General features: G+C 48.9%; 1 protein-coding gene across 2 annotated transcripts in view; it reads right to left on the reverse strand.

The window, feature by feature from the left end:
- The window catches only part of Mylk (myosin light chain kinase), a 181,620-nt gene that overhangs the window by 11,118 nt on the left and 154,225 nt on the right, over nucleotides 1–16,277 (reverse strand). For both annotated transcript variants that reach the window (XM_059277280.1, XM_059277279.1), the window contains exons 25-28: nucleotides 14,052–14,269; nucleotides 11,848–11,971; nucleotides 4,284–4,436; nucleotides 1,851–1,974 (exon numbers count right to left, since the gene is read on the reverse strand). In XM_059277280.1, the coding sequence (XP_059133263.1) occupies nucleotides 1,851–1,974; nucleotides 4,284–4,436; nucleotides 11,848–11,971; nucleotides 14,052–14,269 (619 nt within the window). The remainder of the gene's footprint in view (nucleotides 1–1,850; nucleotides 1,975–4,283; nucleotides 4,437–11,847; nucleotides 11,972–14,051; nucleotides 14,270–16,277) is intronic.

Below are 16,277 nucleotides of genomic sequence, written 5' to 3' on the forward strand. Positions count from 1 at the left end.
CAGGAGATCAGCCCAGTCCTTCCAACCTCCTTGTAGCAGGGCTCTGGCTGCCATGTGCTCAGGGTGCCAGCCCCTTAAGCCCTGTACCCGCAGGCCCTTATGGTCTTTCCTCAACTCTTAACCCCTATGTGAAGCTGTGTTTTCTAAGGGAACTGTGGTTTAGTCACCCTGTGTGCTAGTGACCAGTGTTCCATGAACTCCTTTTTCTCCATCACACGGACAGTCTCAGTGCTCCTAGCCCCGAATCTCCTGTAAGAGGTTCCGTCCTTTATGTCCAGCCCTATGTAGTTTCAAGGTGGGTCCAGTTTCCACCTGCCATTTCCTCCACCCCTGCTGTTGCTCCTTTCCCTCTGGGCTTTAAGTATGGTCTCTACTAAATTCCTAGCTCCTGCCCCTGAAGGCTTTTCTTATAACCATGTCAACGCCAGTGGAATGGCCCCTTCTCCATCTACACTTACATATATGGTCATGGAGCTATACTGATCATTTATAATTCCTAGGGTGCCTGTGTCCTTTCATGTGACATTTGCTTTGGTTTCCCACTGCACTATACATTCCACATGGGTGTGGAAATCATGTCCTCTCCTGAAGCCTAAGAGTTTTACAATTCAAATTATGATAAAAGAAAGAATCAAGCAGATGGAGAGGATGCTAAGTGCTCTAGGGTTTGGATGAAAATATTACCATCTCGTTATTAGAGGCAGTTCTGTTATTGTTAACGCTGTGTACTTTGGAGCCAGGTTCTAGGCTTGATTCTTTGGTTTTCCACTGAGCCCTAAGATCCCAGTGACTTCTCTCGTCTACTCTCTTCCTTGGCTTGTCTATAAAGTGGGGACACTAATCGCTGTGATAAGATGTAAACAAACGCAATGCACAGATGTGATGTTTAGTACTTATTGTTAATGTGGGCACACTGGAGAGGGGGCTCTCTAAATTAGGTTAGCCTCTGGACATGCCTGCAAGGGATTATCTAGATTAGGTTCATTGGGGTGAGAGAATCCACTTACTGTGGGTAAAACCATTCCATGGCCAGAGGTCTAAACTGAATAAAAAGAAAGCAAGCTGACTGTTCACTGATCTATTTCATGGCTGCAGATACAACCAGTGGCCCAATCTCCTGACACCGTGACTTCTCCACCATAATTGACCATGCCTCATTTCTGAGCCAAAATAAACCTTTCTCCCTTAAGGGTGCCTTATCATAGTAAAAGGAAAAGAGACTAACACATACAGGAAATCCTGTGAATAAACTCTGATCCACGGCCAGCTCTCCATACGTATTAGCTACTGATGGCATTGTAGAATGCCACTGTGTTTCAGACACTGTCCTAAAGACCTTCAAAATTTGTCTCATAATTTTCCACAATTTTTGGTATCAGTGTTATCCCCACATGCTAGATAAGAACATGAATCCACAACAAGGTTAACCACCTTGCCTAAAGTTACCACTGTTTCCTCTTGGGAGCACACACCCCCACCCACAAACACACAAGGAAATATGTGACCATCATGCTTCCCTATAGGAGCTCAGCATCTCTAGGACTACCAGATACTCTTCAGGTCATGCTGCTCATCCCAAGCCAGGAAGACTGGACCATTAGCAGTTTCACCTAAGGGGGCAGGCTACTCAGGCCTCTGGTCCCCATGAGACAAAGATGAACAGGACTGGAGTTTCCTCTGAGCTAAGGACTTTGTGCTCAGGGCCTAAGTAACTCTGTGCCTTAATCAGCTGTCTACACTGGACTTAAGTTATTTCAGAAACAGACTTTCTTGGAATGCAGCTAGGGTCACTTGGGCCTGAGTAAAGCTAATCTGAAGAGTAGCATCCCATCCCCCCCAGCCCACGTTACCTGCCACTTCCTTCTTGCCATGTACTTCTTCATCCGGTCCTTGGACAGCTTCTTGGCCTCCATGTTCTTGGTGTCCTTCATCAGCCATGGGTGCTGAAGGCATTGGGTGCAGTCCAGACGGTTTCTGATGGAGGCAGAGATCAGAGGATTTCTGAGCAGGAGGGGACCTCAGAGATGAAAAACGGGGAAGCCATCTGTCCCTGATTCCACAGGGCACAGCCCAGGGCTGCCCTTCCCAGCTCACACACAGTGATGGGGGCACTGTGAGCTTGCCTCTTTCTCTCCTTGCTCTGGATTGCACTGACTGGACCCAGCCTAACCACCGGCAGAGTCTCAACCTTCTGGGGTCCAAACAGTTACAAGGCAGACGTGCCTGACACCATATTCCAGGGGGGTTTTGCCATTCTGCTAGTCACATAGGGGTCTGATCCTTTTGTCTTTCCAAATAGGGGATGAGAAGGAAACGCTAAGACAAAACCTGTGAGAATCTCTGACGTTTCATGTCTTCTAGTGTGGCTGAGTATCGGGTTTCTCCTGCCACAGTCCAAAGAGGTTGTGCCCTACCTACAACTCCTAAATTAGAGCAGCCTAAGGATGACACTGCAATTCATTTACTCATTCTGAGAGCTTTCGGAATCGAGAAACATTTCAGTCATCACTTTAAGAGCAACAAGACTAACAGAACCAGATGCTAACAGCAAAGAAAAGCGGCTAGAAAGAAGCACAGCTCAGTGTGGGGGGCTTTGGATAAAGGGATCAGGATGGTTCAAGTTGACTTATACTCAAATGTCTGCATTTTGCATGTATAACTTTATAACAGTCATAAAAAATAGTGATGGATAGATAGTGGTCTTTAGTGGAAGATATGCTGTCTTTAAGGGTTTAAAAGAATGTAATGCTTTACTCTGTATAAGGAAGCTTGTTCTTTGGTGAGTTCATTTGATAAGCACAGAGGAGGCCAATACAGCCTGTTGGTAGAGCATTTTAAGGGCAGATGGGAAAATGGGATGTACACACAATGATCCATCTATCACATCTTCTACGAATGAAGTCTAGTTTACAGAAGCCATCCTTGGGCCAGTGTGATCAGAAGCGAGCTAGCTGTCTTGGAAGTAGGAACCTTCACCTTGAAAGGGAATCCAGACTCCCACGACATCCAGATTCTTTTGGGGTTGCTAACTTCTGACACAACCACTGTGGCCACTAAGAGGCTGGGACTGCATTGTGAAGAGTATGACTATCCCTCGAGGAGTCTGAATCTGGGAGGCTCAAGAGGTCGGAGACAGGTGGGCATGAGATTAGGCACGGCCATCTAAGAGGGTCTCCAGCGGTCCCCTATAGCAGTGGCTCTCACCTGTTCCCAGGGTGGGAGGGGACAAGCTACAGCACAGGGAACCAGGCGGCCGGGTGGAAGTCAGGTTGCAAAATCACCGACTAACTCCGAACGTCTTGCCTACCCCTGGAGGTGGCTGCCCTCTCCTGCTCTTGCCACATCACCTATGTCAACACCGCCCTTCTTGACACAGTCACAACTTTCTCTTATTGCCAAATCCCACTCAGAGCTGGGGGTAGAGTGGGGGTACTGGAAACAGGTTCTGCTCTGGATACTTATTTACAGAATGGGCTGACATCTGATACCCTGGAGCTCCCTGCCCCAGCAGCTCTCCTGAGGAGCACAGAGCCTCCCAAGCAGAGCCTCTTTCTTACCTTCTGGCTTTAATTTAGCTGACTCCACTCACCTGGAGAGACACCCCAACAAGCTGTGTAACCTCAGCCCACCTCTTCTACCTAGCTTCACTCCAACTATGACAAAGGCTCTATGTTTCATCTGTCTCCACAGCTTGCCATCATAGGCAGGGACACCCCAGCATCTGCTGTTCACCAATTTGTTCTATGTTAGAAGGAACTGGACCGCATCTAAGGAATAATTTCGATGTGAATAAAACACCAAGCCAGAATAATCTGAGGGTATAAAGAGGACCCTCCAATGGGCTGTTGGCTGTCTCCGTTATCTATGCCTGTAAGTTAAGCAGGCACTCAGCATCCCCACCCCCACCTCCACCCCACCCCACCCCACCCCGCCCCGTGAGCCGTGACCAGGGCCTGCAGGATCTGCAGGACTGTGAGGGCCAAGGCCAAACAGACAATATAAGGCCAATCATCACTGAGAAGCTGTCCTTCCCTTGGGACCCTTGCTCAGGGTCACCATTCCAATGGGGTTTCTGTGCTTCAAAAGTGGGTAGGGTGTCTGGCACCAGGAAGCGGGGACCACTCCATATAACCACTGACTGGGTCTCTCAGGGGCCACTCTTTCCTCTTCAGGGCACACCGGACTGGTGTGGAGCCCGGAAGAGGGAGCTTCCCAGATAAAGGAAGGGCCTGCCTCCCAGCCCCAGCCCAGAGCCCGACAAGGCTGTGGTCCCCGCTTATTACTTCATATCTTTCTTCAGGAGGTTACTGATGAAATCCTTGGCATCATCGGAGATCTCATCGAACGCCTCATCATCAAAGTCCCAGGTGGCCGAAGTCACGTTGGCCAAGGTCTCATTGTCGTTGTCGCCCATGAAGGGGGACAGTCCGCTGACCCTGGGCAAGAAGAGCAGAAGAACAAGAATGAAGGGGAGTTGAGCTGGGAGGGACGGGGCGGGGAGCATGACTCCTAGGTGAGTGCTGAGGTCAAAGGTGGGGGCTCTTCCCTGCACTCTGAAGCACACACTCTATGGCTCTTACACCTGCCTTTCCTCTACCTCCAAGAAGAAATCCAGACGGCTTCTGTGTCTCTCCTCAATCACTCACAGCACTCCCTAAGTGACCCCTAGTCTCCCCAGCCTCTTTTACATCAACCACCTGTGAGGCTGAGGTGGACGGCTTGATGAGTGTACACATTTCCACTACTCATAGAGCGGAGCCGAGAAACCCCTCCACCTTCCTCTTCCATCCCAAACCTCAGGCCGGCTCCCACCCCTCACAGAACCTTCACTGAGCCCCTTCTTCCCATCTAGTCTGCAATGTACTCTTCCATATTCTCCTTTCTACCTCATTATACACCTCCAGATGTGGGGGGGGGGCACCATATAGGGATGGCTCAGCAAATGTGAGCCCCCATAAACATGAGCACTTTTAATCAGCGAGGAGGGACAGGCTGCCCGAGGCATTTGTTCCCCTGGAAAGCCCATCCACAGGCTGTGTGGCAGAGGACAGAGCACGGTGGCCTCTTCATTAGCTGAGTGACCTTGGGCGCCCTTCCCCACCCTCTGTACCACTTTCTCTTCATGCTCTAAAATAGCCTCTTACTTAACTACAGAGTCCCTGTCCCGTCTTCATCGGCAGCAGGCGCTGAGCACACTTACCCCCTGCAGTGTAAAGATCTGAAGTAGATGAACTCATTTCATCTCAACCCCGCCCCAGAACACAAGTAATTTTCACTTCTTCATTATACAGAGATGGCAGGGGAGACCCAGGCACAGAATTGGTTAGGTAACCTGCCCAGAGAGTCCCAGACATTGAGATGTGAGCCCAGGAGCCTGGACCCCCAGGCCGACCCTTCACTGCTGCTGCATGCTCATATTTTTATGCAGATTAAGAAAACGGTGTGCATTGCACTAGCACACGGGACAGTCCATAGTTAGGGTTCATCTGGCACCATGTATATCATACAGTTTTTCTAGATAACCTGTACTATCGCCCAGTAGCCTAAGCCAAACACGGTTTGGAGGGCGGCGATCTCAAAGTCAAGAACAGACTGAAGCTCACAGTCTCACTTGTGCCCTCCAATGCATCTCTCCTTCATGCCAACAATGCCCTCACCTTGCATGTCAAACCAAGGGCTGACTCGGTGAGTATATGACCTGCACAGCCCCACCCTGAGATGGACCCCGCGCCTCGCATTAATGCTCGACTGCCACCATTTTTAAATTCTTAATAATGCTTCAACAAATATCCCTACCTTTTCAGCTTGAAAATTACATACGTAGTCCTTTCCTGACCCGTCCAAGCCCCATGAAAATACATCTTGGGCTCCCTTAAGTCAGGCTTTTATGAACATCCTTCTCCCAATCCTTATTAATCCACCATCATAAACCACACCACACCGACAGCTGCTGGAGCTGTTCAGCATTCAAAAGGCCTCCGCTTATGAAATCTGCTTGTACCCGAACACTGTGCTTGAACAACACCCACTTGAAACACTGGGAGAAGGTTGGCCATGGGAGGAGCCCTCTGCTGAATGCAAGAACAAAGAGCTTAGAGTTGGTGAGTGTGTGCTTTCTCACTCTACTTGACATATTTGTGCTTTTGAGTAATACGCCATTTAGATGGCTTTTCTTAAAGCAAGATGCTGACTGAAGTCCACGAGGGCAATCTGAATCATTTTCGGTCACGTACCCACGAAGTCCTGGTAGAAGGTCACCAGTCTTTGAATTTACACTGTTATGTGCTACTCCATCTTGACACTTCAGTGACTGGGCTGGGTTTCCTAGGGACCTTTCAGCTGCCCGACCTCTGTGATGTGGGTGGCCTAAGCAAGCTCCGCCAAGATGCAGACTGTCTTTGCTTGTGGGCACCTGCTTCTTCTCACCTCTATATTTTCTATTTGAAGCAGGAAGGGGGGAAGTCCTGCAGTGCTCCAAAGGAGAGCAGGAAAAGCAAACAGTCGTGCTGAGGAATGCCAAAAGGGCCCCTTCTGCATGTCTCCTTTCCTAATTAGGACTTGGAATCCTGCAAAGATAGGTCTTAATCGCTGTCCACATCGCAGGCACGGGGAGCCCCAGCCTCTGGCCCTGGCACTGCTCCTTTCTGGCAGCACACCCATCTGAAACACTCTGTCCTGCCCAGCTCTCCGATTGCCCAAGTTCCTCTTGAATTAGAAACCTACAATATTGGTACATAGCATGATGGCCGAGGTAGAGTTTGGATATTTTAGTAATGCTTCTGTTTCTGGTTATATTTCTGCTTCAGTATGTAGTATAGTGCAGATTGGCCTGGGATTCACGATCCTCCTGCTTCTGCCTCCCGGGTCCTGGGATTAAACAACTATGCTTAGTTTTGGGGTTCTATTTTTTTTTTTCTGTTTTAGACTTTACTGCTAGAATTTGCAAAAAGGGTCATGTGTCTTTTTATCTTAGAAAAAAAATGACCTATCAACCAGTTAGCAAATACACTAATGTTGCCTGACACTCCTACTCCAGTGTTATCTGGTCTTAAATCAAGGGACTTACCCAGTTTTCATAAAACTGCTATATGTCTGGGCAAGTTCTTGGATGCTTCTCTCTCAAGCATGTGGATTCTTGACATTTCTTCTCAAATCTGAATCATGAACACTTCAGGGTGTTCTACTTTCTTTTCTTTTTTTTGTTTTAAAGATTGATTTATTTATTATGTGCATTGGGGTTTTGCTTGCATGTATGTCTGTGTGAGGACACCAGATTCCCTGGAACTGGAGTTAAAGACAGTTGTGAGCTGCCATGTGGGTGCTGGGAATTGAACCCAGGTCCTTTGGAAGAACAGCCAGTGCTCTTAACCTCTGAGCCATCTCTCCATCCCCCGCTCCGTGCCCCGCCCCGCCATGATCTACTTCCTTAATACTTTCTCAATGCTGGGCATTAAAACCCAAGGTCAAAAGCATGCTAGGCCAGGCTTATGCCCCCGCGCTAGACCCCCCTTCCTTCCAGAGACCTCCCTCCCGCTGGCTTCTCCCGCCCTGTTTCCTGAGTACGGGGTGTTCCCTTACCCCTGGGGACAGCCACTCTTGACTGAACCCTGTCTCATCCCTGCTCCGCCATTCCTGCCCTCGGCAGCCATTACCAAGTCCCCTTTCCTTGTTGCCCTCATCCTCCCAACTCCAGCTGCATACAAGTCAGGGAAATGCCGGGAAGGTGAGTGTGCGGCTGCAGCCTCTGTCTGCCCTGCCTGGGACTGGGCTGCCCTCCCCTCTGCTGAACCCAGGAATGCTTCTCATTCCCTGCCTCTCCGCTCTCTCCCCAGTCACTACCTTCAAGTTTGTTACCCCCAAACTCCGACTCTGGCAAACACGACTAAACCCCCAGTTTAGTCCTTGGTTCTTCCCATGAACCTGCCAGCTGTTTTAAATCGTCCACTGGGGATCCTTAAGGCTAAAATGGGATAAAGCCTAAACCCTTCGGAAGCCCTCAGTAGTTCTGCGGGTAGGCACGTGGCCACCCCCCTTAACCAGCCACTTATTCAGTCAGATCATGTCTGTGACTTTAAAGACAGTAAAGGAGCAAGTGTAGTCCAAGAGACATTTCCATGCTCTCTGCTCTCCTGACATTCCACCCCAAGAGAAGAACAGGCCTCAGCCTCAGATTTGATGATAAAGCTCTGCTGTAGGGAGACTGAGAATTAAGCAATGCCCGACATGGTGGCATTAATCCCAGATGGATCCTGCCCCCCCCACCCACACTGATGTGATGATGGTGCTGACTGTACCTCGGGAGGTACTGCCCTGACAGGTGGTGAACATTGCAAAAACCCACCATTATCTGGCCAATGATATCCAATAGCATTCACTGGTCCTAGAGAGGGGTCGGGAGGACATTCTATACAAAGGCAGAAGAGGCCAAGGTAGGAACTGTCAGATAGACAACCCAGCTCTGAAGAGAGGGGTGAGGCAGGGCAGAAGATGCCACAGAGGCACTTAAGAGCTTCTTCCAGCAGCTTCCAGCAGCAGCCCCAGCTCTGCACAGCAGGGCCTTAAGGGAAGCCATCTGGCTGGCTCCAACTTCCGTTTTTAGCATCATGTGCTCTACCGAGAGCTCCCTATATCTGGAGAGGAACTCCCAGATTTGGACCAGCCCTCAAGGAGCACTCCAGAAAACTGCCATAGCAATGGTGCAGCCATCAGGACACTGAGTTAGGGGTCGAGCCTATGTGCTACCTGCCTCTCATCCCTCTCTTTACTCCTGACACCAAGCTGGTTCCTGTACATCAAGGTTATCTTCCCCATTTTAAAAAACTGTCCTTATTTCTTATTCTTCACTTTAAGAGCGAGCTAGTAAACAAGGGAGGGGGAGAGTAGAATCTAAAAGAATTTACTTTAAAACTCAGTGCTCGCCGGGCGGTGGTGGCACACGCCTTTAATCCCAGCACTCGGGAGGCAGAGACAGGCAGATCTCTGTGAGTTTGAGGCCAGCCTGGACTACAGAGTGAGTTCCAGGAAAGGTGCAAAGCTACACAGAGAAACCCTGTCTCGAAAAACCAAAAAACAAACAAACAAAAAAAACCAAACCAAACAAAACAAAAAACCCCAACAACTCAGTGCTCTTCTGACCCAGTAAGCCGAGTTCCAGATTACATTTCCAGCACGATTATTCTCTCTACAAACACGTGTGCCAGGAGCCTGTAACACTACAGACTGGACACTACCGAAGTCCCCATCATTCACTGGTTATGTTCACACAATGGCATGCTGCACGGCTTAGATAATGAGCCATCCACAGCTGTGTGTAACAGGATGAATTCGTCTCATGGCACTGAGTAAAGAAGCCAGCTGCTTCCTTCTGGGTCATTTCACGAAGTCCAAGAACAGACAGAACTGACCCCTAACTTCAGAAAAAAAAAAAAGATTACGTTGGTCCCTGGAACAGTAAGCATGAGAGGACCCGAGGTCTGCAGGATCCTGGTTGTGTTTGGTTTTTTTGATCCAGTGTGAGACACAGGGATGTGTTCACTGAGCATTCTAGTTACCACTGCAACTCCTGGTTTGTCTGGGACTGTCCCCATTTTTATGCTCAAAGTCCCGTACCCTAGGAAACTATTAGTTCTGAACAAAACGGAACACTTGGTCACCCGCCCAGACCATGGTAAGTGGCCAGCCATGCAGCTTCCATGGCCCCAGGCACTTTGATGTCCAATACAATCAAACCCCTGCCATGACCCACTCTACGTCTGTGCTGAGATCAGACCTGCTCTTGTGAAAACCAGTGGATCTGATGATCCCCAGACCACAGTAAGGGGAAGCCTCCTGCGGCAGGCTGTGTTGCAAGTATTGGACCAAGCTAAGCCATAGCACCAGCAGGGGCCGACCGGAGTGAGCTCACGAAACGTGGCTTCTGCAGGGCCCGGTGTTTCACTAGGGCACAAAGACCAAAAGGAGCTCTGGCTGGCCCACAAGCCCTAGAAGAGACAGGCTGAGCTACTGGGCCTCTGTTCTGTACTTAACCAGGAACAGGGGGAAGAAGCATCCAGTGCAGTGTCCTCAGTCACTAGTACCTCCTCCCAGAGGGCACAGGGAGAGGCAGGGACATGCATGGGCTCTTCTCTGGCCTGGCGGAGGGTGACTTTAGGCAGGGGAGGCAGTGGCTCTCCACGGTACAAATACCATGGCACAGGTCTAACTGAAGGAAGCTGTCCTCACAGGCCACGGTGACCGTAAAACTCTGAGGATGTGGAGAGCCCGGCTGGCCCCACCAAAGCTTTTTTAACAGTCCTTCTTAAATCAACTGGGCATTAAGAGTAACTTTTCACCCTGAGGGGCTGAGGACCCCAAATGTCTCAGAGAGCATTCTTTGAGAACCTCCTTAAATAAAACATTTTTTTAAAATTGCTCTGTGTGTGTGTGTGTGTGTATGTGAGAGAGAGAGACAGAGAGACAGAGAGAGAGACAGAGAGACAGAGAGAGAAGAGAGAGATTGTGTGTGTGTGTGTGTGTGTGTATATATATATATATATATATATATATATATATATATATATATGCATCTGATGAATTTGTGTGCACCTTATGTGTGCAAGCACTCATCAGAGAACTTATCAAAAGAGGGCTTTGGATCTCCTGGAACTGGAGTTGTGAACAGTTGTGAGCTGCCTGATGTGGGTGCCGGAAACTGAACCTTTACAAGAATACTACATTTTCCTAACCACTGAGCCATCTCTCTAGCCTCCTCAAATTTTCTGTGAAAAGTGTTTATGTTCCCCTTTGTTTTAATGACAATATACATATGTATATATTCTTGAAACAGGGTCTCATGTAGCCCAGGCTTGCCATGTAGCGGAGGGTAACCTTAAACTTCTTATTCTCCTGTCTCCATCTCTCTTGTGCTGGGACTGTAAATGTGTGCCACCATATCTGGATGTTCTTATGCTTTGACGAGGACTGGACCCAGTACTTCAGACATGCTGGAAAAGCACTCTACTGGCTGAGCTACACCCCTAACCCTGACAACAATAGTTTTAGCAGCTACACGTGTGCCACAGCTTTAGGGAAGATTATCCCACAACTGCATGTGGCCACGTAAGTTCAAGGGCTACTTCTAAGGCTAATGACTATGACCTGAAGCTTCATCACAACCCAACAAAAGTACACGGGACTTAGTTACTACAAATGTAACCTTGGACAAACACTATGGGTGCCTGGCTCCTGTTATAAGTGTGGAATCTTGGGGCGCCCAGTCCTGAGGCAAAGCTTGCAATTTGAGGCACTGCCATAGAGACTGAGGTATATTATGGGTTGCCAAGCACTGGTGTATACCATTGGCTTCTCCTGTTTCCCTCCAGCATTGCTAACTAATTACTGCATTGATCTGTTGTCTCTTGTTCCCATATAAGCCTTTCCATTAAGAATGCTTATTAATCAGTACCTGTACTGAGTGAGAGATGAGTCAGGACTGTGGTGTCCATCCTGGGAGGATGGGGTTCTGCCCTCGGAAGGTAGTGAAGATGCCCACCTGGGCTTCCTGTTACCTCATAAGCCTGACCAAAGCCCCCAGGCTGCCAGCACTAGGGACAGTGAGATACCCAGCATGGATATCTTTATGTGTGGCATTCTATGTGGCTACAGAAAGGTGATGCAGGCCACGGACTCACTGGGAGCCCAGAAACAGGGTGGGCTGGCAGAGTTAAGAATGGAAACCTATCACCCTTCTGCTTGGAGGCAGTGGTCCCCATAATGATCCAACCTTGTCTCTCCCTCCCTGTAACATGGCAATTTGGGGGCCCTCTTGTGGGAGTGTCTCCCCTCCCCACCAAGAATCTTGGGACTCACAGAATGTAGCAGATGACCCCGATGCTCCACATGTCTGTGGCATAGCCGATGGGCTCATAGTTGATCACTTCAGGAGCCACAAACTCTGGGGTCCCAAAGAGGACCTTCAGAGACCCAGCATTCTCTGAAACCAGAACGGAGAGGGGTCAATTGACAGCATGTCACAGAGTTAGCCTGGGGTAGGCCCTGCCCTCGTCTGTGTCATGGGCACAGACAAGGGCTTCACCTTCAGGTGTGCTCCACACAAAGGCAGCTGGCCTCCTGTCAACATACCCACCCACCAGGAAAACCAACAAGCTATATGCTCACCTTCAATGTCCTGAGTTGTTTAGGATGGTAAAAGAGGACATTAGAGTACCTGTCCCTGAGTGGTCCTTTCATAAGCCTGTGTCTCTAGCAAGCTAGTCTGTCCCCTGAGGTAGAGATTGTGACTTATGTTCAATAATCTCCAATAGACTGTGATGCTAACATGCACTCTGTCTGATGTACTTTGTTACCAGCTTCAAAAGGATTTCTCTTTACATCGGATAATTCTTTTGTCCTTAAAAAGCTTAACATTCTCATTAATGCTAGGGCATAGGGACGATTCCCGTGCCACTTAGGACAAAAGAGAGGTGCAGGGAAGTGAAGTGATTCCCCCATCCAGCTCATTAGAGATGGTCAGGACTTGGACCCAGGTGGTCTGATTGCTGGTCCAGGTTCCCCGCACTCCCCATCCACTGCCTCTCCTGTTTATTCTAAACCTCTGTGTCTCCTCTCTCCAGCTGCTTGGGCAATAGTTGGAGAGGCCTAACCTCCAAAGTGGTATATCTTGGCCATAAAGGAGCAGAGATGCCTATGGGGGGGGGGGACCAGAATCCATCTCCGGGTTGGAGATGTCAGTAGTGGTAGAGCTTTGGCTTGGGAGCCACATCTGGTCTGGTTCAACGCATCAGGACCCATGTCCAATATTCCAAACAAAGGCCTTACCAGCTTTCACAGCCTGAATTTTCCACTCCAGCTCACACCTAACTCTCCCTGCTACATTTTAACTGCTTCCCTGTTCTTTGGTCCTCAGATACCACGGTTCTCACGGTGTACCGCTACCAAGGAACTGGAACGCTGTGTTCCTTGGGCTCCTTGGGCTCTGTCCCTGCCAGCTCCTGAGGCCACTGCTTCCCTATTTGTTCCATTTATTGGTGGTTACTGTCCAAAGGAATGTCCTATGCGCTGGCCATCATCCTACCCACCCCGGTGGCAGAGGAGAGTAGGACAGGCAGGTCTGCTCAGTACCAGACAGAGCTCTGGCCTCACTGTGCTCTGGATGACCAACATAACCCTGGAAGTCCTGGGAGGTTTATCAGGTGGCATTATCTTGCTTAACTATTTCCCCCTTCTCACAGGGTGATGAAATAAAGACCAGCTCACTCCAGCCCTGTGGCTCTGTATTAACAGAAGTGTCCCGGAAGGGAGAAGGATGCTGCTCAATGACAGACATCCGAGAGCCACAGAGGCAGAGTGGATATAGGGGGCAGGGTACAGGAGGCACAGTTGCTGACCATAAAGACTTCAGTGCCTGGAAAGAGGTTCTGACCACTCCCCCACACCTTCTTCCTACTGAAGACGTCAGAAGTTGGGGTGAAACAGCAAGGCACTGATAGCAGAGGGGCCCCAGGGCATGCTCAGCTGGGTCCAGGGTTCCTATGCCAGCCTCAGCACTTCACTGGAACCTGCTGGGCAAAGCTTTGGAGAACCTTGATCTCTTCAAATATGTCCTTCCCCTAGGTAAGAATGAATGAGGCTAATACATTCTCTTTTAATGTGACAGTACTCTGTAAACTGTAACATAATGCAGATGTGGGAAGCCGTCATCACCAAAATGAGTTATTGTCGTCATCATCATCATCATCCCCACCACCATCCCCATCACCAGCACCAGCAGCATTATCACCATCATCAAATAGGTAGTTACTGCCAAGGTGCTTACTGTGTAAGGACTATGGCTCTTGTGCATCAGCAGCCTAGCAACTATATGGGGCAGGTCCTGTTTACCTTATGGAAAGGAATTTCAGGCTGAGAGTGATAGAGCAGCAAGTGGTAGGGGCTGGGCTTGAACCTGAGAAGTCTTCCTGGTCTCTGACTTTGGCTCCAACGCTGTACATTTCCAACATGCAGTGTGTAGAACACACACAGCCACCGCCACCGTGACAGATAGATGGCCTTACCTAGTCTTCGTGCCAGCCCGAAGTCAATGAGCTTGATCCTGGTGCCTGTCTTGTTGACACACATGATGTTCTCGGGCTTGAGGTCCAGATGCACAATGCCCTGCTTGTGGATGTACTCCACCCCTTCCGAAATCTGCCTCATGTACTTGATGCACTCTCGCTCTGTCAGCTCAAAGTCCTCGTCGATGATGCGCTCAAACAGCTCACCCCCTGATACGCTGTGGGGACAGGAGGAGGCAGGAGAGACGCTGCAGTCACGTCATAGGATTCTGGGGACCAGAATGGCAGGGTATCTTGCCAAGGTAGACTAGGGTGCCTGTGTGTGCACATGCTTGTGTACATGCCAAATTTCTGCAGCTTTCCAAGCCCCATTCATTCTTCTACACATATACCTGATAGGCTAGGCTACTGGAGGGCTCAGGGAAGCATCGGAAATCTGGGAAGCCCTCAGGCCAGGCATGAACTGAGAAATAAGGACAAGATTCCCTTATTTAGAAAGGTGATCCCTAGCAGTCTTTTTCTCTCATAGACCCCAGCGATGCCTTCTAGGTACAGGGAACTAACATTTCAAATATTCACTTTTTTACAGAATATAAGAATGTATGTGCATAGCCAGGAACAGAAAACGATCTTTGATAATGAGAATCCTCAGCAAATTTTCTGGAATTAGTTGGATGTAGCCTATTCCAGGAGTAGCTGTAATAGATCTGAGAGTTTGCTCCCTCCCACTGTAGCTAACTTGTTGCTTCTACCTGGTAGACTTTCTGTCCCGGGCATGCGTAATCCACTCCACTTCCAGAACCCACATCTGGGCATCCACTGCTAACTTCAGGTGGCCCTGATGTCGAGGTGTACAGTCTTCTCTGAACCCCCATCGCAGACTTTGAAGCCCACTTTCCCTGCTCACTGCTCCGAGAGTTTAAAGCATTCCCTTGGTAACCTATGGTAACATCCAGGTATCAGGAAACTCAGTTTTCAACAGTGGCCTGTTGGTCCACTTCTGCTACTGTAAGTACAAGAGGTGGTACTTCTCCTAAAAGGAGTCATCATGAATGCACAGTGACAGATGTGGATCCAATCTCGGAGTTTTACAAGCTGACTCTGGGCCAGGTAGTTCCTTGTCACTGACCCTTGCAGGAGAGACAGACAGCAGACAGCAGAGCCTGTATACCTCCTTCATCATATGATCTGGAAGAGCTGAGTCGGGTAAAGGTCAGTGAGTATTCCCGGCCACTAGAAGGAGCTAGAGGAGACGCTTTAGAACTACCCAGAGGAGAAAGACCCTTCATAGCCAGCAGGTGGCGCCTCTTGTCCTGAAGCTTTCATTTCTACTGATATCCAGGAAGGCTCAAAGATAGTGTTTTTGAACCTGTGGGTGGCAACCCCTTTGGGGGTCAAACGACCTTTCATAGGGGTCACATATCAGATATCCTGAGTACCAGATATTTACATTATGATTCACAACAGTAGCAGAATTACAGTTATGAAGTAACAACGAAATAATTTTATGGTTGGGGTCACTACAACATGAGGAACTGTATTAAAGGGTCACAGCGTTAGGAAGGTTGAGAATCACTGCTCTAAGACAAACTCTATTGTTAGGCCACAGTCTCAATTTCTTTATCTGTAAGATATAGAGAAAGACATCACCGCCTCACAGGTTTGCTCCAAAAACAGACTGAGTTAACACCATAGGCAAAGTACCCAGAAGGGTACCAACATGTTAAATATCTTTTTTCATTAAAAAAAAATCATTTGGGTTTATGTTGAAAATATAGATTCTTGGGGCTGGAGGGATGGCTTAGGGGTTAAGAGCACTGGCTTCTCTTCCAGAGGACCTGGGTTCAATTCCCAGCACCCACGGGACAGCTCACAACTTTCAGTAACTCCAGTTCCAGGGGATCCAACACCCTCACACACAGATGCAGGCAAAACACCAATGCATATAAAATAAAATTAATGCATCATTTAAAATCATATATAAAAAAGGGAAATTACAGACGCACAACATCCTCCCTCAGGGATTTGACTTTGTAAAGTCTTGCGATGAATCTGAGGCTCCATAGTTTAGAAGTCCCCAGTTCACCAGACATGTGCGGGACATCCCAGTTTGCTCTGCTATGGCTCCTGTGAGGAACTGAAACTCAGCTCCTGGAGAAACCCTTCACTATTCCTACACAAATGACCCTTCCTTTTGAGGGTCTCCATGTCTTGTCTGTGCTTTTT

This window comes from Peromyscus eremicus, chromosome 12, assembly GCF_949786415.1.
Source record: "Peromyscus eremicus chromosome 12, PerEre_H2_v1, whole genome shotgun sequence".
In the NCBI taxonomy this organism is placed as follows: domain Eukaryota; kingdom Metazoa; phylum Chordata; class Mammalia; order Rodentia; family Cricetidae; genus Peromyscus; species Peromyscus eremicus.